The sequence below is a fragment of the Chiloscyllium plagiosum genome, unplaced genomic scaffold, assembly GCF_037043375.1.
Source record: "Chiloscyllium plagiosum isolate Xiang-an unplaced genomic scaffold, Cpla_swu_hap1 HiC_scaffold_48, whole genome shotgun sequence".
NCBI classification, from domain to species: domain Eukaryota; kingdom Metazoa; phylum Chordata; class Chondrichthyes; order Orectolobiformes; family Hemiscylliidae; genus Chiloscyllium; species Chiloscyllium plagiosum.
Window position 1 is genome coordinate 14,918,835 of NW_028270186.1, and position 27,131 is coordinate 14,945,965.

A 27,131-nucleotide genomic window follows, 5' to 3' on the forward strand; every position below is an offset into this window, starting at 1 on the left:
AGGGAGAGGGTTCAGTGATAACCAGGGGGACAGGGAGAGGGTTTCGTGATAACCAGGAGGACAGGGAGAGGGTTCAGTGATAACCGGGGGGGCAGGGAGAGGGTTCAGTGATAACCGGGGGGACAGGGAGAGGGTTCAGTGATAACCAGGAGGACAGGGAGAGGGTTCAGTGAGAACCAGGGGGACAGGGAGAGGGAGAGGGTTTAGTGATAACCAGGAGGACAGGGAGAGGGTTCAGTGATAACCGGCAGGACAGGAAGAGGGTTCAGTGATAACCAGGGGGACAGGGAGAGGGAGAGGGCTTAGTGATAACCACGAGTACAGGGACTGGGTTCAGTGATAACCGGGGGGACAGGGAGAGGGTTCAGTGATAACCAGGGGGACAGGGACAGGGAGAGTGTTCAGTGATAACCAGGGGGACAGGGAGAGGGTTCAGTGATAACCGGGGGGACAGGGAGAGGGTTCAGTGATAACCAGGAGGACAGGGAGAGGGTTCAGTGATAACCAGGGGGACAGGGAGAGGGAGAGTGTTCAGTGATATCCGGGGGGACAGGGAGAGGCTTCAGTGATAACCGGGGGGACAGGCAGAGGGTTCAGTGATAACCGGTAGGACAGCGAGATGGTTCAGTCATAACCGGGGGGACAGGGAGAGGGTTCAGTGATAACCAGGGGGACAGGGACAGGGAGAGGGTTCAGTGATAACCAGGGGGCCAGGGAGAGGGTTCAGTGATAACCGGGGGGACAGGGAGAGGGTTTAGTGATAACCGGGGGGACAGGGAGAGTGTTGAGTGATAACCAGGAGGACAGGGAGAGTGTTGAGTGATAACCCGGAGGACAGGGAGAGGGTTGAGTGATAACCCGGAGGACAGGGAGCGGGAGAGGGTTTAGTGATAACCAGGAGGACTGGGAGAGGGTTCACTGATAACCAGGCGGACAGGGAGTGGGTTCAGTGATAACCAGGAGGACAGGGAGAGGGTTCAGTGATAACCGGGGGACAGGGATAGGGTTCAGTGATAACCAGGAGGACAGGGAGAGGGTTCAGTGATAACCGGGAGGACAGGTAGAGGGTTCAGTGATAACCAGGGGGACAGGGAGAGGGTTCAGTGATAACCAGGAGGACAGGGAGAGGGTTCAGTGATAACCGGGAGGACAGGTAGATGGTTCAGTGATAACCAGGGGGACAGGGAGAGGGAGAGGGTTTAGTGATAACCAGGAGGACAGGGAGAGTGTTCAGTGATAACCGGCAGGACAGGAAGAGGGTTCAGTGATAACCAGGAGGACAGGGAGAGGGAGAGTGCTTAGTGATAACCAGGAGGACATGGAGAGGGTTCAGTGATAACCGAGGGACAGGGAGAGGGTTCAGTGATAACCAGGGGTCAGGGAGAGGGTTCAGTGATAACCGGGGTGGACAGGGAGAGGGAGAGGGTTCAGTGATAACCAGGGGGACAGGGAGAGGGTTCAGTGATAACCAGGGGGACAGGGAGAGGGTTTCGTGATAACCAGGAGGACAGGGAGAGGGAGAGGGTTTAGTGATAACCAAGAGGACAGGGAGAGGGTTCAGTGATAACCGGGGGGGCAGGGAGAGGGTTCAGTGATAACCGGGGGGACAGGGAGAGGGTTCAGTGATAACCAGGAGGACAGGGAGAGGGTTCAGTGATAACCAGGGGGACAGGGAGAGGGAGAGGGTTTCGTGATAACCAGGAGGACAGGGAGAGGGTTCAGTGATAACCGGCAGGACAGGAAGAGGGTTCAGTGATAACCAGGCGGACAGGGAGAGGGAGAGGGCTTAGTGATAACCAGGAGTACAGGGAGTGGGTTCAGTGATAACCGGGGGGACAGGGAGAGGGTTCAGTCATAACCAGGGGGACAGAGACAGGGAGAGTGTTCAGTGATAACCAGGGGGACAGGGAGATGGTTCAGTGATAACCGGGGGGGCAGGGAGAGGGTTCAGTGATAACCGGGGGGACAGGGAGAGGGTTCAGTGATAACCAGGGGTCAGGGACAGGGTTCAGTGATAACCGGGGTGGACAGGGAGAGGGAGAGGGTTCAGTGATAACCAGGGGGACAGGGAGAGGGTTCAGTGGTAACCAGGGGGACAGGGAGAGGGTTTCGTGATAACCAGGAGGACAGGGAGAGGGTTCAGTGATAACCGGGGGGGCAGGGAGAGGGTTCAGTGATAACCGGGGGGACAGGGAGAGGGTTCAGTGATAACCAGGGGGACAGGGAGAGGGAGAGGGTTTAGTGATAACCAGGAGGACAGGGAGAGGGTTCAGTGATAACCGGGAGGACAGGTAGAGGGTTCAGTGATAACCAGGAGGACAGGGAGAGGGTTCAGTGATAACCAGGGAGAGGGAGAGGGTTCAGTGATAACCAGGGGGACAGGGAGAGGGTTCAGTGATAACCGGGAGGACATGGAGAGGGTTCAGTGATAACCAGGGGGACAGGGACAGGGAGAGGGTTCAGTGATAACCAGGGGGCCAGGGAGAGGGTTCAGTGATAACCGGGGGGACAGGGAGAGGGTTTAGTGATAACCGGGGGGACAGGGAGAGTGTTGAGTGATAACCAGGAGGACAGGGAGAGTGTTGAGTGATAACCCGGAGGACAGGGAGAGGGTTGAGTGATAACCCGGAGGACAGGGAGCGGGAGAGGGTTTAGTGATAACCAGGAGGACTGGGAGAGGGTTCACTGATAACCAGGCGGACAGGGAGTGGGTTCAGTGATAACCAGGAGGACAGGGAGAGGGTTCAGTGATAACCGTGGGGACAGGGAGAGGGTTCAGTGATAACCGGGAGGACAGGTAGAGGGTTCAGTGATAACCAGGGGGACAGGGAGAGGGTTCAGTGATAACCAGGAGGACAGGGAGAGGGTTCAGTGATAACCGGGAGGACATGGAGAGGGTTCAGTGATAACCAGGGGGACAGGGAGAGGGAGAGGGTTTAGTGATAACCAGGAGGACAGGGAGAGGGTTCAGTGATAACCAGGAGGACAGGTAGAGGGTTCAGTGATAACCAGGAGGACAGGGAGAGGGTTCAGTGATAACCAGGAGGACAGGGAGAGGGTTCAGTGATAACCGGGAGGACAGGGAGAGGGTTCAGTGATAACCGGGGGGACAGGGAGAGGGTTCAATGATAACCAGGGGGACAGGGAGAGGGTTCAGTGATAACCAGGGGGACAGGGAGAGGGAGCGGGTTCAGTGATAACCACGAGGACAGGGAGAGGGTTCAGTGATAACCGGGGAGACAGGGAGAGGGTTCAGTGAAAACCAGGGGGACAGGGACAGGGAGAGGATTCAGTGATAACCAGGGGGCCAGGGAGAGGGAGAGGGTTCAGTGATAACCGGGGGGCACAGGGAGAGGGTTCAGTGATAACCAGGGGGACAGGGAGAGGGAGAGTGTTCAGTGATATCCGGGGGGACAGGGAGAGGCTTCAGTGATAACCGGGGGGACAGGCAGAGGGTTCAGTGATAACCGGGAGGACAGCGAGATGGTTCAGTCATAACCGGGGGGACAGGGAGAGGGTTCAGTGATAACCAGGGGGCCAGGGAGAGGGAGAGGGTTCAGTGATAACCGGGGGGACATGGAGAGGGTTTAGTGATAACCGGGGGGACAGGGAGAGTGTTGAGTGATAACCAGGAGGACAGGGAGAGTGTTGAGTGATAACCCGGAGGACAGGGAGAGGGTTGAGTGATAACCCGGAGGACAGGGAGCGGGAGAGGGTTTAGTGATAACCAGGAGGACTGGGAGAGGGTTCACTGATAACCAGGCGGACAGGGAGTGGGTTCAGTGATAACCAGGAGGACAGGGAGAGGGAGAGTGCTTCGTGATAACCAGGAGGACAGGGAGAGTGTTCAGTGATAACCGGCAGGACAGGGAGAGGGTTCAGTGATAACCAGGGGGACAGGGAGAGGGTTCAGTGATAACCAGGAAGACATGGAGCGGGTTCAGTGATAACCGAGGGACAGGGAGAGGGTTCAGTGATAACCAGGGGTCAGGGAGAGGGTTCAGTGATAACCGGGGTGGACAGGGAGAGGGAGAGGGTTCAGTGATAACCAGGGGGACAGGGAGAGGGTTCAGTGATAACCAGGGGGACAGGGAGAGGGTTTCGTGATAACCAGGAGGACAGGGAGAGGGTTCAGTGATAACCGGGGGGGCAGGGAGAGGGTTCAGTGATAACCGGGGGGACAGGGAGAGGGTTCAGTGATAACCAGGAGGACAGGGAGAGGGTTCAGTGAGAACCAGGGGGACAGGGAGAGGGAGAGGGTTTAGTGATAACCAGGAGGACAGGGAGAGGGTTCAGTGATAACCGGCAGGACAGGAAGAGGGTTCAGTGATAACCAGGGGGACAGGGAGAGGGAGAGGGCTTAGTGATAACCACGAGTACAGGGACTGGGTTCAGTGATAACCGGGGGGACAGGGAGAGGGTTCAGTGATAACCAGGGGGACAGGGACAGGGAGAGTGTTCAGTGATAACCAGGGGGACAGGGAGAGGGTTCAGTGATAACCGGGGGGACAGGGAGAGGGTTCAGTGATAACCAGGAGGACAGGGAGAGGGTTCAGTGATAACCAGGGGGACAGGGAGAGGGAGAGTGTTCAGTGATATCCGGGGGGACAGGGAGAGGCTTCAGTGATAACCGGGGGGACAGGCAGAGGGTTCAGTGATAACCGGTAGGACAGCGAGATGGTTCAGTCATAACCGGGGGGACAGGGAGAGGGTTCAGTGATAACCAGGGGGACAGGGACAGGGAGAGGGTTCAGTGATAACCAGGGGGCCAGGGAGAGGGTTCAGTGATAACCGGGGGGACAGGGAGAGGGTTTAGTGATAACCGGGGGGACAGGGAGAGTGTTGAGTGATAACCAGGAGGACAGGGAGAGTGTTGAGTGATAACCCGGAGGACAGGGAGAGGGTTGAGTGATAACCCGGAGGACAGGGAGCGGGAGAGGGTTTAGTGATAACCAGGAGGACTGGGAGAGGGTTCACTGATAACCAGGCGGACAGGGAGTGGGTTCAGTGATAACCAGGAGGACAGGGAGAGGGTTCAGTGATAACCGGGGGACAGGGATAGGGTTCAGTGATAACCAGGAGGACAGGGAGAGGGTTCAGTGATAACCGGGAGGACAGGTAGAGGGTTCAGTGATAACCAGGGGGACAGGGAGAGGGTTCAGTGATAACCAGGAGGACAGGGAGAGGGTTCAGTGATAACCGGGAGGACAGGTAGATGGTTCAGTGATAACCAGGGGGACAGGGAGAGGGAGAGGGTTTAGTGATAACCAGGAGGACAGGGAGAGTGTTCAGTGATAACCGGCAGGACAGGAAGAGGGTTCAGTGATAACCAGGAGGACAGGGAGAGGGAGAGTGCTTAGTGATAACCAGGAGGACATGGAGAGGGTTCAGTGATAACCGAGGGACAGGGAGAGGGTTCAGTGATAACCAGGGGTCAGGGAGAGGGTTCAGTGATAACCGGGGTGGACAGGGAGAGGGAGAGGGTTCAGTGATAACCAGGGGGACAGGGAGAGGGTTCAGTGATAACCAGGGGGACAGGGAGAGGGTTTCGTGATAACCAGGAGGACAGGGAGAGGGAGAGGGTTTAGTGATAACCAAGAGGACAGGGAGAGGGTTCAGTGATAACCGGGGGGGCAGGGAGAGGGTTCAGTGATAACCGGGGGGACAGGGAGAGGGTTCAGTGATAACCAGGAGGACAGGGAGAGGGTTCAGTGATAACCAGGGGGACAGGGAGAGGGAGAGGGTTTCGTGATAACCAGGAGGACAGGGAGAGGGTTCAGTGATAACCGGCAGGACAGGAAGAGGGTTCAGTGATAACCAGGCGGACAGGGAGAGGGAGAGGGCTTAGTGATAACCAGGAGTACAGGGAGTGGGTTCAGTGATAACCGGGGGGACAGGGAGAGGGTTCAGTCATAACCAGGGGGACAGAGACAGGGAGAGTGTTCAGTGATAACCAGGGGGACAGGGAGATGGTTCAGTGATAACCGGGGGGACAGGGAGAGAGTTTAGTGAAAACCAGGGGGTCAGGGAGAGGGAGAGGGTTTAGTGATAACCAGGAGGACAGGGAGATGGTTCAGTGATAACCAGGGGGACAGGGAGAGGGTTCAGTGATAACCTGGTGGACAGGGAGCGGGAGAGGGTTCAGTGATAACCAGGGGGACAGGGAGAGGGTTCAGTGATAACCAGGGGGACAGGGAGAGGGAGAGGGTTCAGTGATAACCAGGGGGACAGGGAGAGGGTTCAGTGATAACCAGGGAGAGGGAGTGGGTTCAGTGATAACCAGGGGGACTGGGAGATGGTTCCATGATAACCAGGGGGACAGGGAGAGGGTTCAGTGATAACCAGGGGGACAGGGAGAGGGTTCAGTGATAACCAGAGGTGAGGGAGATGGTTCATTGATAAGCAGGGGGGATTGGGAGAGGGTTCAGTGATAACCAGGAGGACAGGGAGAGGGTTCAGTGATAACCAGGGGGACAGAGAGAGGGAGAGGGTTCAGTGATAACCAGGGAGAGGGAGAGGGTTCAGTGATAACCAGGGGGACAGGGAGAGGGAGAGGGTCCAGTGATAACCAGGAGGACAGGGAGAGGGTTCAGTGATAACCAGGGAGAGGGAGAGGGTTCAGTGATAACCAGGGGGACAGGGAGAGGGTTCAGTGATAACCAGGGGTGAGGGAGAGGGTTCATTGATAAGCAGGGGGCACTGGGAGATGGTTCAGTGATAACCAGGAGGACAGGGAGAGGGTTCAGTGATAACCAGGGGGACAGAGAGAGGGAGAGGGTTCAGTGATAACCAGGAGTACAGGGAGAGGGAGAGGGTCCAGTGATAACCAGGAGGACAGGGAGAGGGTTCAGTGATAACCAGGAGGACAGGGAGAGTGTTCAGTGATAACCAGGGGGATAGGGAGAGGGTTCAGTGATAAGCAGGAGGACAGGGAGAGGGTTCAGTGATAACTAGGGGGACAGGGAGAGTGTTCAGTGATAAGCAGGAGGACAGGGAGAGGGTTCAGTGATAACCACGAGGACAGGGAGAGGGTTCAGTGATAACCAGGGGAACAGGGAGAGGGTTCAGTGATAACCGGGAGGACAGCGAGAGGGTTCAGTGATAACCAGGAGGACAGGGAGAGGGTTCAGTGGTAACCAAGGGGACAGGGAGAGGGTGAGGGTTCAGTGATAACCAGGGGGACAGGGAGAGGGTTCAGTGATAACCAGGGGGACAGGGAGAGGGAGAGGGTTCAATGATAACCAGGGGGACAGGGAGAGGGTTCAGTGATAACCAGGGGGACAGGGAGAGGGTTCAGTGAAAACCAGGGGGACAGGGAGAGGGTTTAGTGATAACCAGGGGGACAGAGAGAGGTAGAGGGTTCAGTGATAACCAGGGGGACAGGGAGAGGGTTCAGTGATAACCAGGGGACAGGGAGAGGGTTTAGTGATAACCAGAAGGACAGGGAGAGGGAGAGGGTTTAATGATAACCAGGAGGACAAGTAGAGGGTTCAGTGATAACCGGGGGGACAGGGAGAGGGTTCAGTGATAACCAGGAAGACAGGGAGAGGGTTCAGTGATAACCAGGGGGACAGGGAGAGGGTTTAGTGATAACCAGGAGGACAGGGAGTGGGTTCAGTGATAACCGGCTGGACAGGAAGAGGGATTAGTGATAACCAGGAGGACAGGCAGAGGGTTCAGTGATAACCAGGGGGTCAGGGAGAGGGTTCAGTGATAACCAGGGGGACAGGGAGAGGGAGAGGGTTTAGTGATAACCAGGAGGACAGGGAGATGGTTCAGTGATAACGAGGGGGACAGGGACAGGGAGAGTTTTCAGTTATAACCAGGGGGACAGGGAGAGGGTTCAGTGATAACCGGGGGGGACAGGGAGAGGGTTCAGTGATAACCAGGGGGACAGGGAGAGGGTTTAGTGATAACCAGGAGGATAGGGAGAGGGATTAGTGATAACCAGGAGGACAGGCAGAGGGTTCAGTGATAACCAGGGGGTCAGGGAGAGGGTTCAGAGATAACCAGGGGGACAGGGAGAGGGAGAGGGTTTAGTGATAACCAGGAGGACAGGGAGATGGTTCAGTGATAACCAGGGGGAGAGGGAGAGGGTTCAGTGATAACCAGGGGGGACAGGGAGAGGGTTCAGTGATAACCGGGAGGACAGCGAGAGGGTTCAATGATAACCAGGGGCACAGGGAGAGGGTTCAGTGATAACCAGGGGGACATGCACAGGGAGAGGGTTCAGTGATAACCAGTGGGACAGGGAGAGGGTTCAGTGATAACCGGGGGGACAGGGAGAGGGTTCAGTGAGAACCAGGGGGACAGGGAGAGGGAGAGGGTTCAGTGATAACCAGGGGGACAGGGAGAGGGTTCAGTGATAACCAGGGGGACAGGGAGAGAGTTTTCGTGATAACCAGAAGGTCAGGGAGAGGCAGAGGGTTTAGTGATAACCGGGGGTACAGGGAGAGGGTTCAGTGATAACCAGGGGGACAGGGAGAGGGTTTAGTGATAACCAGGAGGACAGGGAGTGGGTTTAGTGATAACCGGCAGGACAGGAAGAGGGTTCAGTGATAACCAGGAGGACAGGGAGAGTGATTAGTGATAACCAGGAGGACAGCCAGAGGGTTCAGTGATAACCAGGGGGACAGGGAGAGGGTTCAGTGATAACCAGGGGGACAGGGAGAGGGTTTAGTGATAACCAGGAGGACAGGGAGAGGGTTCAGTGATAACCAGGAGGACAGGGGGACAGGGAGAGGGTTCAGTGATAACCAGGAGGACAGGGAGAGGTAGAGGGTTCAGTGATAACCAGGGGGACAGGGAGAGGGAGAGGGTTCAGTGATAACCAGGGGGACAGCGAGAGGGTTCAGTGATAACCAGGTGGACAGGGAGATGGTTCAGTGATAACCAGGGGGACAGGGAGAGGGTTCAGTGATAACCAGGTGGACAGGGAGATGGTTCAGTGATAACCAGGAGGACAGGGAGAGGGTTCAGTGATAACCGGGGGGACAGGGAGAGGGTTCAGTGATAACCAGGAGGACAGGGAGAGGGTTCAGTGATAACCAGGGAGAGGGAGAGGGTTCAGTGATAACCAGGGGGACAGGGAGAGGGTTCAGTGATAACCATGGGGACAGGGAGAGGGTTCAGTGATAACCAGGAGGACAGGGAGAGGGTTCAGTGATAACCAGGGAGAGGGAGAGGGTTCAGTGATAACCAGGAGGACAGGGAGAGGGTTCAGTGATAACCAGGAGGACAGGGAGATGGTTCAGTGATAACCAGGGGGACAGGGATAGGGAGAGGGTTCAGTGATAACCAGGAGGACAGGGAGTGGGAGAGTGTTCAGTGATAACCAGGAGGACAGGGAAAGGGTGAGGGTTCAGTGATAACCAGGGGGACAGGGAGAGGGTTCAGTGATAACCAGGAGGACAGGGAGAGGGTGAGGGTTCAGTGATAACCAGGGGGACAGGGAGAGGGTTCAGTGATGACCAGGAGGAGAGGGAGAGGGTTCAGTGATAACCGGGGGGACAGGGAGAGGGTTCAGTGATAACCAGGGGGACAGGGAGAGGGTTCAGTGATAACCAGGGGGACAGGGAGAGGGTTTAGTGATAACCAGGGGGACAGGGAGTGGGAGAGTGTTCAGTGATAACCAGGAGGACAGGGAGAGGGAGAGGGTTCAGTGATAACCAGGAGGACAGGGAGAGGGTTCAGTGAGAACCAGGGGGACAGGGAGAGGGAGAGTGTTCAGTGATAACCAGGAGGACAGGGAGAGGGTTCAGTGATAACCAGGAGGACAGGGAGAGGGTTCAGTGATAACCGGGGGGAGAGGGAGAGGGTTCAGTGATAACCAGGGGGACAGGGAGAGGGTTCAGTGAGAACCAGGGGGACAGGGAGAGGGTTCAGTGAGAACCAGGGGGACAGGGAGAGGGAGAGGATTCAGTGAGAACCAGGGGGACAGGGAGAGGGAGAGTGTTCAGTGATAACCAGGGGGACAGGGAGAGGGAGAGTGTTCAGTGATAACCAGGGGGACAGGGAGAGGGAGAGTGTTCAGTGATAACCAGGGGGACAGGGAGAGGGAGAGGGTTCAGTGATAACCAGGAGGACAGGGAGAGGGTTCAGTGATAACCAGGGGGGCAGGGAGAGGGAGAGTGTTCAGTGATAACCAGGGGGACAGGGAGAGGGAGAGTGTTCAGTGATAACCAGGGGGACAGGGAGAGGGAGAGGGTTCAGTGATAACCAGGAGGACAGGGAGAGGGTTCAGTGATAACCAGGGGGGCAGGGAGAGGGAGAGTGTTCAGTGATAACCAGGAGGACAGGGAGAGGGTTCATTGATAACCAACACCCACACCACAGACACACACACACAGACAGCTACACAGACACCATGTACCTCGTTCGAGGCCCTGAGTCAGTCCCCCAGGAGTGTACACTTGCTTTTTCTCTGGTTGAGCAGTTGACTTTCTCATCTGGGGTCCTGCTGTGGTGTGTGTGTGGATGGATGTGTGTCTGTGTCTGTGTGCTGGAGCAGCACCAGTCTCCTTGAACAAGCCCCCCTCCCCACCCCTACCCCACCTCCCCCTTCATTGGAGGACAGTTTGTGAATAACTCTGCAGTGGCTGTTGGGGAGTTAGCCAGGCGAAAAGGAGCTGGTTTTTACCCTGCACTGGGGACCAGGGGAGAAGCTTCCCTCCTGCTGACGGAGAGGGACTGACTGAGTGAGTGAGAGAGAGAGAGAGTTGGTAATTTTTTCTCTGCATCAGCATCACTGCAGGGGCAAGTCCATTCAACTGCAGAAAGATAGCAGCAGCCCGGAGGTGGGGGGTGGGAATTGGGGCAACGGGATAGGGCAGCCTGACTTGGCAATGTGCCCCTGCCCTTTCTCAATAGCCCCAGGTTCCTGTTGGGGAGGGTGGGTGAGGGGTATCCTCACCTCCCAGGCTTTGTGCTGGGTTCCAGTCCACCCCTCATAGCTGGGGCCAGATCGGCGCTTCCAAACAACACACACACACAGAGAGAGAGTCCCATCCGTCCATGTGCCATGGGGATGGGTGTTGGAGCCTGGATATTGTATAGCTGCCGCCCTTGGCTGCTGAGTGGAGCTTGGATGTGTCAGCTCCGGAGATGAACACTGCAGCTTGGAGGCTGAACACATCTCTCTCTCTCACACACACACACACAGACAGACAGACAAGGAGAGAGAGAGAGAGAGAGAACTGTCTGCCTGCTTCCCACCCACCCAGCAGCTGGCCTGCAGCAGCATCTCTCCTCCCAGTGTGTCTGTTTATGTGTGTAACAGGATTCTGTCATGGCCCAAGCTGCCAAACAGTTAAAGAAGATCAAAGATGTGGAAGCTCAGGCGCAGCTGGAGCAGGAGAAGAAGGAGGAGGAGAAGAGAAAGCGGAGGAACCGTTCCCGGGAGCGTAAGAGGAAGGTAGGTAGAGGCAGGTGGGGGAGGCTGCTGCTTCCCTGTCTCTCCCCCGCCTCCTGCATGTTCACCAGCCCAGAGCCCTGCTGCATGAAGTTGTCTGCGGAAGTTGGAGCCCCAGGGGCTGGGGAGCACACGGATAGGGACAGAGACAGAGAGAGGGGAGGGGGAGGTTAGCCTCTGCACTGAGCCGTGACGGGCATGTGTCCAGGTCAGTTCCACTCACAATGTACAGGCACCTTGCACCACTCAACCTGGCCTGGGCAGGGGAGGACAGGGACATCCCAGTACACACCCCTCTCCCCCCCCCCCCCCCCCCCCCACCAGACACACACCCGTTGCAGATAGAGAACAGGCAGCATTCACTGAGAATCAGATCAAGGCTGCAATGTACACTCTTACTGTCTCTCTCTGTCACACACACTCTCTCTTTCTCTCTCTATTTCTCCCACACACTCACTCACTGACACACACAAACTCACTGACACAGACACACACTCACTCTGACACACAGTCTATCGCACACACACATGCACACAGTCACATAGATGTTCTCTCTCATACACTCTATCTCACACAGTCTTTCTATCACCCTCAATCTCTCTCACACATGCATACACACACTCTCTCTTATACACTCACTCAGTGGCTCACTCACTTTCTCACTCACAGACATCCTCTCTTACTCAGACACAATCTCTTCTACTTTCTCACATTCTCTCTCTCACTCCCTCTCTCTCTCCTCCTCTCCCTTTCTCTCTCCCTCTCTCTGTCTCACACCCACCCACTCGCTGTGGAGCGGGCTGAGCAGTGTGTGGTGACTTTAGACCCAGCACTGGGCTGCAGTTTGGACACGGGCTTGAAGAGTTAATGATTTACTCCAGCCTGTGCCAGTGATGAGACAGCTGCATTGGTGCTGAAAGCTGTGTCGACTCACATTCACACTCTCATTAGTTCACCTGGAAAGTTTGGACATCTCTCCACAACTGCACTTGTCAAAGCAGTTTTAAACAGAAGAAAAATGTCAACATCGAATGAAGTCAGGCAGTTTGTGTGTGTGCTAGCTCTGCTGGGCCTAGTTTCAACAGACTCTGTCCAAACCCTCCCACCATGTACGGAAGGACACTTGACAGAGATTTATTTTGGAAATGGTGCAAGCTTCATGTCTCAGTGTTTGGCTTTCTGAAAGGCGATAGAGCACTATCGTGTTTGAAACAACACGTGTGTTTGTAGTACTGAAGGTTTGCTGACTATGAATTGGGCTCTGTGATGATGAATGAATTTGATGCTGCAGGTTAGACAGGAGCCTCACTTCCTGCAGTGTGACCCTCCTTCAGCTTCAAACTGCTGTTTGCAACTGTTCAGATGGCGCTTTGAGCGGAGATTCAGAGCTAGGACTCGGATTGCCGCCGGTTTCGAGAGGTGTGCTGCCCACACACCCTGACTTGGGTGTGATGCACCATAATTAACTGGGGCAGCTCAAGCAAAGTGTCAAGGTTTGAGCATTGTGCTCGTCTTTGCTTCCAAAGGCTTGTAAATCATCAAACCCGAGTCCTAATCACAGCATAAAGCAGAGATGCGTTTTCAACATGATTGTGAAATGTGTTAGCTACATCATACAGTGACACAACACCCGATGTTGAGTCTGCGGTTTCCCTCCTAAACACTGATTAATAACAGAAAGTGCTGGAAAAGCTCAGCAGGTCTGGCAGCATCATGTGGGGTGGATTCAGAGTTTACGTTTTGTGAAGAGTGACCCTTCCTCAGAACCTTGGCAGCAATTTGTGTCTTTGTTTCTGATGCACAGCAACTGCAGTTTTGAGACAGTTTTGTGCTGAACTGCAGTTCTTTGGTTCAACAGAACCTTGTTCGGCTGACCCAACATACTGAGCAGTTTGACACAGATATTTGTGATAATCAAAACTTGTGTAATCTATATGTTAGTCCATCTTACCCAGTGTATTTCAGTTCTCACAGAAATGCCAGTTTGTTTCTCTGTGTTGTTGTGAAGATGATTCGTGAAGATTAGAGCTGCTGTTGTGTTGACTGGACACATCTCAGAGTGTGACTGTGTTCCACCAAATGTCTGATGATCGGTTTGTTAGAAAGCTCACCAGCCCCAGTGGAGGTTGGGTGGTGAGCAAAGCAGTAGCAGCATCAGCAGCCTGAGGTTTCAGAGGTGATGAAGTTGGAAACGGGAGTGTTGACCCATTGCGATGAGTGAGCCTGGAGTCGTTACTTGGCTGACAGCTGTCCAGCAGGGTGTGCTGGACTGCCCTTTGGCCTCTCCCTCCCAGGCTTCACTGGCAGCTGACCCGTCCTTCCTCCCATAGTCACACTCCCCAGATACTGCTGCCCCATCAAGGTCAAAGCAATTGTTGAGGATTGGTGGCTTTAAGCTGCGCTTGAGCGAGCAAATAGGCGACCTTGCTTATCTACAGTGGTCATCAAGTCTGACTGAAGTAATGTCTTTTTCTGGGAGGTGATGTGGTCATGTATATTCTCCTGATGGTAGTGGACATGACCCTTTGTGAGTGATTTAGTTGTTATTGACATGAATTGTTCACCTGTAAAGACATGACAGTGAGATTGTCGAGAGTCTGTTTCAACTCACGATCAGTTTTGTGTGTGTGTCTGTGTCTGTGTGTGTGTGTGTGTGCGCGCGCGTGTTTTCCTCATCTTAGTGGCCTGAAGTGAGGGAGCAAGGTGGGCAGGATCTGTGTTGCCAGGGAAAGCATCCAGTTGATGGGCACCAACCTTTCGAGGGAATGAGGTTATATTCCAGATGAGCAGCGGGTTCGGTTCCAAGTGAGAGCTGCGTATTGTGGGAGAGACCTATGGGTCTCTCTTCTCTCTCAAACAGCTCGAAGGCTCTGTCCACAATCAGTACCTGACCCTCTTGTGGACTTGATCCCTTCCTGGATTCCCCCCTCCAGGAAGCAAGCACCACAGGAGAAAACCATTGGGATTGGAGGACCCTCTACCCAACCCCTGACTTGTTCCCCAGTGACCTGCACACTCACCTGTTTCACATTAGAATCAGTGTCCTCTTTGAAGATCTGTTTCCACCACTCATACATATTACAGATCAGAAACTGGACTGCAGCAAAACAAAACCTCTGTCTTCTCCCTGGTCCCCTGCATCTGTGTTTTCTGGTTATTAATCTTCCTGCCAGGGGAAACATGATCTCTTCACAATACTGATCATATCTCGCCTTCACCTTCTCTGCCCTAGACAGAACAGCCCAAGCTTCTCCACTTTCTCTGTTTAATGATAAGGGGACTACGAAGTTGGGGAACTGTAAGATGGCTGGCAATTACTTGTGAGGAAAGGATGCAAGTTATAATGTTTGTGAGGGTGCGTTGCCTTGTCTCACCGCCGAACACACAGGAAGCTGAATGAACACTGACTCTCAGTGGGGCACAGGTCCCTCACACACACATACACTGACTCATTGGGGTACGGGGTCACACACACTGTCTCTCACTGGGGTACGGGTCCCTCACACACACATACACTGACTCATTGGGGTACGGGGTCTCACACACACACACACACTGTCTCTCACTGGGGTACGGGTCCCTCACACACACTGACCTTCACTGGAGTATGGGTCCCTCACACACACTGTCTCTCACTGGGGTACGGGTCCCTCACACACACTGACTCTCACTGGGGTACAGGTCCCTCACACACACTGACTCTCACTGGGGTACAGGTCCCTCACACACACATACACTGACTCTCATTGGGGTACGGGGTCACACACACTGTCTCTCACTGGGGCATGGGTCCCTCACACACACTGTCTCTCACTGGGGTACAGGTCCCTCACACACACTGACCTTCACTGGAGTATGGGTCCCTCACACACACTGACTCTCACTGGGGTACAGGTCCCTCACACACACATACACTGATTCTCATTGGGGTACGGGGTCACACACACGCACACATACTGTCTCTCACTGGGGTATGGGTCCCTCACACACACTGACTCTCACTGGGGTATGGGTCCCTCACATACACACACACACTGACCTTCACTGGGGTATGGGTCCCTCACACACACTGTCTCTCACTGGGGTACAGGTCCCTCACACACACTGACTCTCACTGGGGTATGGGTCCCTCACACACACTGTCTCTCACTGGGGTACAGGTCCCTCACACACACATACACAGACTCTCATTGGGGTACGGGGTCACACACACGCACACACACTGTCTCCTACTGGGGTACGGGACCCTCACACACACTGACTCTCACTGGAATATGGGTCCCTCACACACACTGTCTCTCACTGGGGTACGGGTCCCTCACACACACTGACCTTCACTGGAGTATGGGTCACTCACACACACTGTCTCTCACTGGGGTACGGGGACCCACACACACAATGACTCTCACTGGGGTACTGGGTCACACACACTGTCTCTCACTGGGGTACGGGTCCCTCACACACACTGACCTTCACTGGAGTATGGGTCACTCACACACACTGACTCTCACTGGGGTACAGGTCCCTCACACACACATATACTGATTCTCATTGGGGTACGGGGTCACACACACGCACACATACTGTCTCTCACTGGGGTATGGGTCCCTCACACACACTGACTCTCACTGGGGTATGGGTCCCTCACACACACACACACACACACTGACCTTCACTGGGGTATGGGTCCCTCACACACACATACACTGACTCTCATTGGGGTACGGGGTCACACACACTGTCTCTCACTGGGGCATGGGTCCCTCACACACACTGTCTCTCACTGGGGTACAGGTCCCTCACACACACTGACCTTCACTGGAGTATGGGTCCCTCACACACACTGACTCTCACTGGGGTACAGGTCCCTCACACACACATACACTGATTCTCATTGGGGTACGGGGTCACACACACTGTCTCTCACTGGTGTACGGGTCCCTCACAAACACTGACTCTCACTGGGGGATGGGTCCCTCACACACACTGTCTCTCACTGGGGTATGCAGTCCCACACACACAGTGACTGTCTCTCACTGAGGTAGGGGGTGCGACACACACACTGACTCTCACTGGGGTCCGGGGTCACACACACACACTGACGTTCACTGGGGTATGGGTCCCTCACACACACATACACTGACTCTCATTGGGGTCCGGGGTCACACACACACACTGTCTCTCACTGGGGTACGGGTCCCTCACACACACAGACCTTCACTGGGGTATGGGTCCCTCACACACACTGTCTCTCACTGGGGTACGGGTCCCTCACACACACTGACCTTCACTGGAGTATGGGTCCCTCACACACACTGTCTCTCACTGGGGTACGGGGACCCACACACACAATGACTCTCACTGGGGTACTGGGTCACACACACTGTCTCCTACTGGGGTACGGGGTTCCACACACACAACGACTCTCACTGGGGTACTGGGTCACACACACGCACACACACTTTCTCTCACTGGGGTACGGGGTCCCACACACACAGTGTCTCTCACTGGGGTACTGGGTCACACACACGCACACACACAGTCTCTCACTGGGGTACTGGGTCACACTCACGCACACACACTGTCTCTCACTGGGGTACGGGGTCACACACACACTGTCTCTCACTGGGGTACGGGTCCCTCACACACACTGACTCTCACTGGGGTACAGGTCCCTCACACACACATACACTGACTCTCATTGGGGTACGGGGTCACACACACGACACACACTGTCTCTCACTGGGGTATGGGTCCCTCACACACACTGTCTCTCACTGGGGTACAGTCCCTCACACACACATACACTGACTCTCATTGGGGTACGGGGTCACACACGCACACACACTGTCTCTCACTGGGGTACGGGTCCCTCACACACACTGACTCTCACTGGAGTATGGGTCCCTCACACACACTGACTCTCACTGGGATACAGGTCCCTCACACACACATACACTGACTCTCATTGGGGTACGGGGTCACACACACACTGTCTCTCACTGGGGTATGGGTCCCTCACACACACTGTCTCTCACTGGGGTATGGGTCCCTCACACACACTGTCTCTCACTGGGGTATGGGTCCCTCACACACACTGACTCTCACTGCGGTATGGGTCCCTCACACACACACACTGTCTCTCACTGCGGTATGGGTCCCTCACACACACACACTGTCTCTCACTGGGGTATGGGTCCCTCACACACACTGTCTCTCACTGGGGTACAGGTCCCTCACACACACATACACTGACTCTCATTGGGGTACGGGGTCACACACACGCACACACACTGTCTCTCACTGGGGTACGGGTCCCTCACACACACTGTCTCTCACTGGGGTACAGGTCCCTCACACACATACACTGACTCTCATTGGGGTACGGGGTCACACACACACACACACACTGTCTCTCACTGGGGTACGGGTCACTCACACACACTGACTCTCACTGGGGTACGGGTCCCTCACACACACACTGTCTCTCACTGGGATACGGGTCCCTCACACACACTGACTCTCACTGGGATACGGGTCCCTCACACACACTGACTCTCACTGGGGTACAGGTCCCTCACACACACATACACTGATTCTCATTGGGGTACGGGGTCACACACACGCACACATACTGTCTCTCACTGGGGTATGGGTCCCTCACACACACTGACTCTCACTGGGGTATGGGTCCCTCACATACACACACACACTGACCTTCACTGGGGTATGGGTCCCTCACACACACTGTCTCTCACTGGGGTACAGGTCCCTCACACACACATACACAGACTCTCATTGGGGTACGGGGTCACACACACGCACACACACTGTCTCTCACTGGGGTATGGGTCCCTCACACACACTGTCTCTCACTGGGGTACGGGTCCCTCGCACACACATACACTGACTCTCATTGGGATACGGGGTCACACATACGCAAACACAATGTCTCTCACTGGGGTATGGGTCCCTCACACACACTGTCTCTCACTGGGGTTCAGGTCCCTCACACACACTGTCTCTCACCGGGGTACAGGTCCCTCACACACACATACACTGACTCTCACTGGGGTACAGGTCCCTTACACTCACACACACTGACTCTCACTGGGGCATGGGGTCCCACACACACAGTGACTCTCACTGGGGTACTGGGTCACACACACGCACACACACTGTCTCTCACTGGGGTACGGGTCCCTCACACACACTGACATTCACTGGAGTATGGGTCCCTCACACACACTGTCTCTCACTGGGGTACGGGTCCCTCACACTCACACACACTGACTCTCACTGGGGCATGGGGTCCCACACACACCGTGACTCTCACTGAGGTACTGGGTCACACACACTGTCTCTCACTGGGATACGGGGTCCCACACACACAGTGACTCTCACTGGGGGTACTGGGTCACACACACGCACACACACTGTCTCTCACTGGGGTACGGGGTCCCACACATGCACACAGACTGTCTCTCACTGGGGTATGGAGTCCCACACACACAGTGACTGTCTCTCAATGAGGTAGGGGGTGCTACACTCACACTGACTCTCATTGGGGTACGGGGTCACATACACTGTCTCTCACTGGGGTACGGATCCCTCATACACACTGACCTTCACTGAGGTACAGGTCCCTCACACACATATACACTGTCTCTCACTGGGGTACGGGTCCCTCACACTCACATACAATGACTCACACTGGGGCATGGGATCCCACACACACTGTCTCTCACTGGGGTACAGGGTCACACACACGCACACACACTGTCTCTCACTGGGGTACGGGGTCCCACACACACACTGTCTCTCACTGGGGTACAGGGTCACACACATGCACACACACTGTCTCTCACTAGGGTACAGGGTCCCACACACGGACACACACTGTCTCTCACTGGGGTATGGGGTCTCACACATGCACACAGACTGACTCTCACTAGGGTACTGGGTCACACACATGCACACAGACTGTCTCTCACTGGGGTATGGAGTCCCACACACACTGACTCTCACTGATGTATGGGGTCCCACACACACACTGTCTCTCACTGGAGTACGGGATCAAACACACACACTGACCTTCACTGGGGTATGGGTCCCTCACACACACATACACTGACTCATTGGGGTACGGGGTCACACACACGCACACACACTGTCTCTCACTGGGGTACGGGTCCCTCACACACACTGACTCTCACTGGGGTATGGGTCCCTCACACACACTGTCTCTCACTGGGGTACGGGTCCCTCACACACACTGACCTTCACTGGAGTATGGGTCCCTCACACACACTGTCTCTCACTGGGGTACGGGTCCCTCACACTCACATACAATGTCGCTCACTGGGGCATGGGGTCCCACACACACCGTGACTCTCACTGGGGTACTGGGTCACACACACTGTCTCTCACTGGGGTACGGGGTCCCACACACACAGTGTCTCTCACTGGCGTACTGGGTCACACACACTGTCTCCTACTGGGGTACGGGGTCCCACACACACAATGACTCTGACTAGGGTACTGGGTCACACACATGCACACACTGTCTCTCACTGGGGTACGGGGTCCCACACACACAGTGACTCTCACTGGGGTACTGGGTCACACACACTGTCTCCTACTGGGGTACGGGGTCCCACACACACAATGACTCTCACTGGGGTACTGGGTCACACACACGCACACACACTGTCTCATACTGGGGTACGGGGTCCCACACACACAATGACTCTCACTGGGGTACTGGGTCACACACACTCACGCACACTGTCTCTCACTGTAGTACGGGGTCCCACACACACAGTGACTCTCACTGGGGTACTGGGTCACACACACTGTCTCCTACTGGGGTACGGGGTCCCACACACACAATGACTCTCACTGGGGTACTGGGTCACACACATGCAAACACACTGTCTCTCACTGGAGTACGGGGTCCCACACACACAGTGACTCTCACTGGGGTACTGGGTCACACACACGCACGCACACTGTCTCTCACTGGGGTACTTGGTCACACATACGGACACACACTGACTCTCACTGGGGTACTGGGTCACACACGCACACACACTGTCTCTCACTGGGGTACGGGGTCACACACACTGTCTCTCACTGGGGTACGGGGTCACACACACACACTGTCTCTCACTGGGGTACGGGTCCCTCACACACACTGACTCTCACTGGGGTACAGGTCACTCACACACACATACACTGACTCTCATTGGGGTACGGGGTCACAGACACTGTCTCTCACTGGGGTACAGGTCCCTCACACACACATACACTGACTCTCATTGGGGTACGGGGTCACACACACTGTCTCTCACTGGGGTACGGGTCCCTCACACACACTGTCTCTCACTGGGGTAAGGGTCCCTCACACACACTGACTCTCACTGGGGTACAGGTCCCTCACACACACATACACTGACTCTCATTGGGGTACGGGGTCACACACACGCACACACACTGTCTCTCACTGGGGTACGGGTCCCTCACACGCACTGACCTTCACTGGGGTATGGGTCCCTCACACACACTGTCTCTCACTGGGGTACAGGTCCCTCACACACACTGACCTTCACTGGAGTATGGGTCCCTCACACACACTGTCTCTCACTGGGGTATGGGTCCCTCACACACAATGACCTTCACTGGGGTACGGGTCCCTCACACTCACATACAATGTCGCTCACTGGGGCATGGGGTCCCATACACACCGTGACTCTCACTGGGGTACTGGGTCACACACACTGTCTCTCACTGGGGTACGGGGTCCCACACACACAATGACTCTGACAAGGGTACTGGGTCACACACACGCACACACACTGTCTCTCACTGGGGTACGGGGTCCCACACACACAGTGACTCTCACTGGGGTACTGGGTCACACACATGCACACACACTGTCTCTCACTGGGGTACGGGGTCCCACACACACAGTGACTCTCACTGGGGTACTGGGTCACACACACGCACGCACACTGTCTCTCACTGGGGTACTTGGTCACACACACGGACACACACGGACACACACTGACTCTCACTGGGGTACTGGGTCACACACACGCACACACACTGTCTCTCACTGGGGTACGGGGTCACTCACACACACACACACACACACACTGTCTCTCACTGGGGTACGGGTCCCTCACACACACTGACTCTCACTGGGGTACAGGTCCCTCACACACACATACACTGACTCTCATTGGGGTACGGGGTCACACACACTGTCTCTCACTGGGGTACGGGTCCCTCACACACACTGACCTTCACTGGAGTATGGGTCCCTCACACACACTGTCTCTCACTGGGGTACAGGTCCCTCACACACACTGACTCTCACTGGGGTACAGGTCCCTCACACACACTGACCTTCACTGGAGTATGGGTCCCTCACACACACTGACTCTCACTGGGGTACAGGTCCCTCACACATACACACACACACTGACTCTCACTGGGGTCCGGGGTCACACACACACACTGTCTCTCACTGGGGTACAGGTCCCTCACACACACATACACTGATTCTCATTGGGGTACGGGGTCACACACACGCACACATACTGTCTCTCACTGGGGTATGGGTCCCTCACCCACACTGACTCTCACTGGGGTATGGGTCCCTCACACACATACACACACACTGACCTTCACTGGGGTATGGGTCCCTCACACACACTGTCTCTCACTGGGGTACAGGTCCCTCACACACACTGACTCTCACTGGGGTACGGGTCCCTCACACACACTGACCTTCACTGGAGTATGGGTCCCTCACACACACTGTCTCTCACTGGGGTACAGGTCCCTCACACACACTGACTCTCACTGGGGTACGGGTCCCTCACACACACTGACCTTCACTGGAGTATGGGTCCCTCACACACACTGACTCTCAATGGGGTACAGGTCGTTCACACACACATACACAGACTGTCATTGGGGTACGGGGTCACACACACGCACACACACTGTCTCTCACTGGGGTACGGGTCCCTCACACACACTGACTCTCACTGGAGTATGGGTCCCTCACACACACTGACTCTCACTGGGGTACAGGTCCCTCACACACACTGTCTCTCACCAGGGTACAGGTCCCTCACACACACATACACTGACTCTCACTGGGGTACAGGTCCCTTACACTCACATACACTGACTCTCACTGGGGCATGGGGTCCCACACACACAGTGACTCTCACTGGGGTACTGGGTCACACACACGCACACACACTGTCTCTCACTGGGGTACATGGTCACACACACGTACACACACAGTCTCTCACTGGGGTATGGGGTCCCACGCACACACTGACTCTCACTGGTGTAGGGGGCCTCACACATTTCCTCTCACTGGGGTACGGGGTCTCACACACACTGACTTTCACTGGGGTAAGGGGTCACACACACACACTCTCACTGGGGTACAGGTCCCTCACACACATTGACTCTCACTGGGGTAAGGGGTCCCACACACACAGTGACTCTCACTGGGGTATGGGGTCAAACACACACACTGTCACTCACTGGGGTATGGGGTCAAACACACACACTGTCTCTCACTAGGGTACAGGGTCACACACATGCACACAGACTGTCTCTCACTGAGGTAGGGGGTGCCACACACACACTGACTCTCATTGGGGTACGGGGTCACACACACTGTCTCTCACTGGGGTACGGGTCCCTCACACACACTGACCTTCACTGGGGTACAGGTCCCTCACACACACATACACTGTCTCTCACTGGGGTACAGGTCCCTCACACTCACATACAATGACTCTCACTGGGGCATGGGGTCCCACACACACAGTGACTCTCACTGGGGTACTGGGTCACACACACGCACACACACTGTCTCTCACTGGGGTACGGGGTCCCACACTCACACTGTCTCTCACTGGGGTACTGGGTCACACACATGCACACACACACTGTCTCTCACTAGGGTACAGCGTCACACACACGCATACACATTGTCTCTCACTGGGGTACGGGGTCCCACACACATACTGTCTCTCACTGGGGTACAGGGTCACACACATGCACACAGACTGTCTCGCACTGGGGTATGTGGTCCCACACACACTGACTCTCACTGAGGTATGGGGTCCCACACACACACTATCTCTCACTGGGGTACGGGGTCACACACACGCACACACACTGTCTCTCACTGGGGTACGGGTCCCTCACACACACTGACCTTCACTCGGTTATGGGTCCCTCACACACACTGTCTCTCACTGGGGTACAGGTCCCTCACACACATACACTGACTCTCATTGGGGTACGGGGTCACACACACGCACACACACTGTCTCTCACTGGGGTACGGGTCCCTCACACACACACAGACCTTCACTGGAGTATGGGTCCCTCACACACAAACTGTCTCTCACTGGGGTACGGGGTCCCACACACACCGTGACTCTCACTGGGGTACTGGGTCACACACACTGTCTCTCACTGGGGTACGGGGTCCCACACACACAGTGACTCTCACTGGGGTACTGGGTCACAGACACTGTCTCTCACTGGGGTACGGGGTCCCACACACATAGTGACTCTCACTGGGGTACTGGGTCACACACACTGTCTCTCACTGGGGTACGGGGTCCCACACACACAGTGACTCTCACTGGGGTACTGGGTCACACACACTGTCTATTACTGGGGTACGGGGTCCCACACACACAGTGACTCTCACGGATATACTGGGTCACACACACGCACACACACTGTCTATTACTGGGGTACATGGTCACACATACGCACACACACTGTCTCTCACTGGGGTACTGGATCACACACAAGCACACACACTGTCTCTCACTGGGGTACTGGATCACACACAAGCACACACACTGTCTCTCACTGGGGTACGGGGTCGCACACACACTGCCGCTCACTGGGGTACGGGGTCCCACGCACACAGTGACTCTTACTGGTGTAGGGGCCTCACACATTTACTCTCACTGGGGTACGGGGTCTCACACACACTGACTTTCACTGGGGTATGGGGTCCCACAGACATACTGACACTCACTGGGGTACGGGTTCACACACACACACTATCTCTCACTGGGGTAAGGGGTCACACACACACACTGTCTCTCACTGGAGTAAGGGGTCACACACACACACTGTCTCTCACTGGGGTATGGGGTCTCACATGCACTGACTCTCACTGGGGTACGGGTCCCTCACACACACTGACCTTCACTGGCATATGGGGTCTCACACACACACTGACTCTCACTGGGGTATGGGGTCCCACACACACACTGACTCTCACTGAGGTATGGGGTCCCACACACACACTGACTCTCACTGGAGTATGGATTCTCATACACACACTGACTCTCACTGGGGTATGGGGTCCCACACTCACATTGACTCTCACTGGAGTATGGATTCTCACACACACACTGTCTCTCACTGGGGTACAGGGTCACACACACGCACACACACTGACTCTCACTGGGGTACGGGGTCCCACGCACACAGTGACTTTCACTGGGGTAAGGGGTCACACACACACACTGTCTCTCACTGGAGTAAGGGGTCACACACACACACTGTCTCTCGCTGGGGTATGGGGTCTCACACGCACTGACTCTCACTGGGGTACGGGTCCCTCACACACACTGACCTTCACTGGCATATGGGGTCTCACACACACACTGACTCTCACTGGTGTATGCGGTCCCTCACACACATTGACTCTCACTGGAGTATGGATTCTCACACACACACTGACTCTCACTGGGGTATGGAGTCCCACACACACACTGACTCTCACTGGAGTATGGGGTCCCACACACACACTGACTCTCACTGGGGTATGGGGTCCCACACACACACTGACTCTCACTGGAGTATGGATTCTCACACACACACTGACTCTCACTGGGGTATGGAGTCCCACACACACACTGACTCTCACTGGGGTATGGAGTCCCACACACACACTGACTCTCACTGGAGTATGGATTCTCACACACACACTGTCTCTCACTGGGGTACAGGGTCACACACATGCACACACACTGACTCTCACTGGGGTACGGGGTCCCACAGACGCAATGACTCTCACTGGGGTACTGGGTCACAGACATGCACACACACTGTCTCTCACTAGGGTACAGGGTCACACACACGCACACAAACTGACTCTCACTGGGGTATGGGGTCTCACACATGCACACACACTGACTCTCACTGAGGTATGGGGTCCCACACACACTGACTCTCACTGGGGTCCAGGGTCACACACACACACATACATTGACTCTCATTGGGATACGGGGTCACACACATGCACACACGCTGTCACTCACTGGGTATGGGGTCCCACGCACACAGTGACTCTCACTGGGGTACAGGGTCGCACACACACTGTCACTCACTGGGTATGGGGTCCCACGCACACAGTGACTCTTACTGGTGTAGGGGGCCTCACACATTGACTCTCACTGGGGTACGGGGTCCCACACACACACTGACTTTCACTGGGGTATGGGGTCCCACTGACACACTGACACTCACTGGGGTAAGGGGTCACACACATTGTCTCTCACTGGGATAAGGGGTCAAACACGCACACTGTCTCTCGCTGGGGTAAGGGGTCACACACACACACTGACTCTCACTGGGGTACGGGTCCCTCACACACAGTGACCTTCACTGGGATATGGGGTCCCACACACACTGACTCTCATTGGGTACGGGGTCACACACACTGTCTTTCACTGGGGTACGGGTCCCTCACACACAGTGACCTTCACTGGGGTACAGGTCCCTCACACACACTGACCTTCACTGGGGTACAGGTCCCTCAAACACACATACACTGTCTCTCACTGGGGTACGGGTCCCTTACACTCACATACAATGACTCTCACTGGGGCATGGGGTCCCACACACACAGTGACTCTCACTGGGGTACTGGGTCACACACACGCACTGTCTCTCACTGGGGCATGGGGTCCCACACACACAGTGACTCTCACTGGGGTACTGGGTCACGCACACACACTGACTCTCACTGGAGTATGGATTCTCACACACATACTGACTCTCACTGGGGTATGGGGTCCCACACACACACTGACTCTCACTGGAGTATGGATTCTCACACACACACTGACTCTCACTGGGGTACGGGGTCACACACACACAGTGACTCTCACTGGGGTACCTGGTCTCACACACACTGTCTCTCACTGGGGTATGGGTCCCTCACACACACTGACTCTCACTGGGGTACAGGGTCCCTCACACACACTGTCTCTCACTGGGGTACCTGGTCTCACACACACTGTCTCTCACTGGGGTATGGGTCCCTCACACACACTGTCTCTCACTGGGGTATGGGTCCCTCACACACACTGACTCTCACTGGGGTATCTGGTCTCACACACACTGTCTCTCACTGGGGTATGGGTCCCTCACACACACTGTCTCTCACTGGGGTATGGGTCCCTCACACACACTGACCTTCACTGGGGTATGGGTCCCTCACACACACTGTCTCTCACTGAGGTACAGGTCCCTTACACACACATACACTGACTCTCATTGGGGTACGGGGTCACACACACTGTCTCTCACTGGGGTACGGGTCCTTCATACACACTGACTCTCACTGGAGTATGGGTCCCTCACACAC

At 55.4% G+C, this 27,131-nt stretch overlaps 1 protein-coding gene across 1 annotated transcript in view; it reads left to right on the forward strand.

The window, feature by feature from the left end:
• Positions 1 to 11,125: 11,125 nt before the first annotated feature.
• LOC148135698 (ankyrin-1-like) overlaps positions 11,126 to 27,131 on the forward strand; it is a 234,830-nt gene continuing 218,824 nt past the window's right edge. The window contains exon 1 of the mRNA XM_087984302.1: positions 11,126 to 11,413. Coding sequence (XP_087840428.1) covers positions 11,288 to 11,413 — 126 coding nt within the window. The 5' untranslated portion in view covers positions 11,126 to 11,287. The remainder of the gene's footprint in view (positions 11,414 to 27,131) is intronic.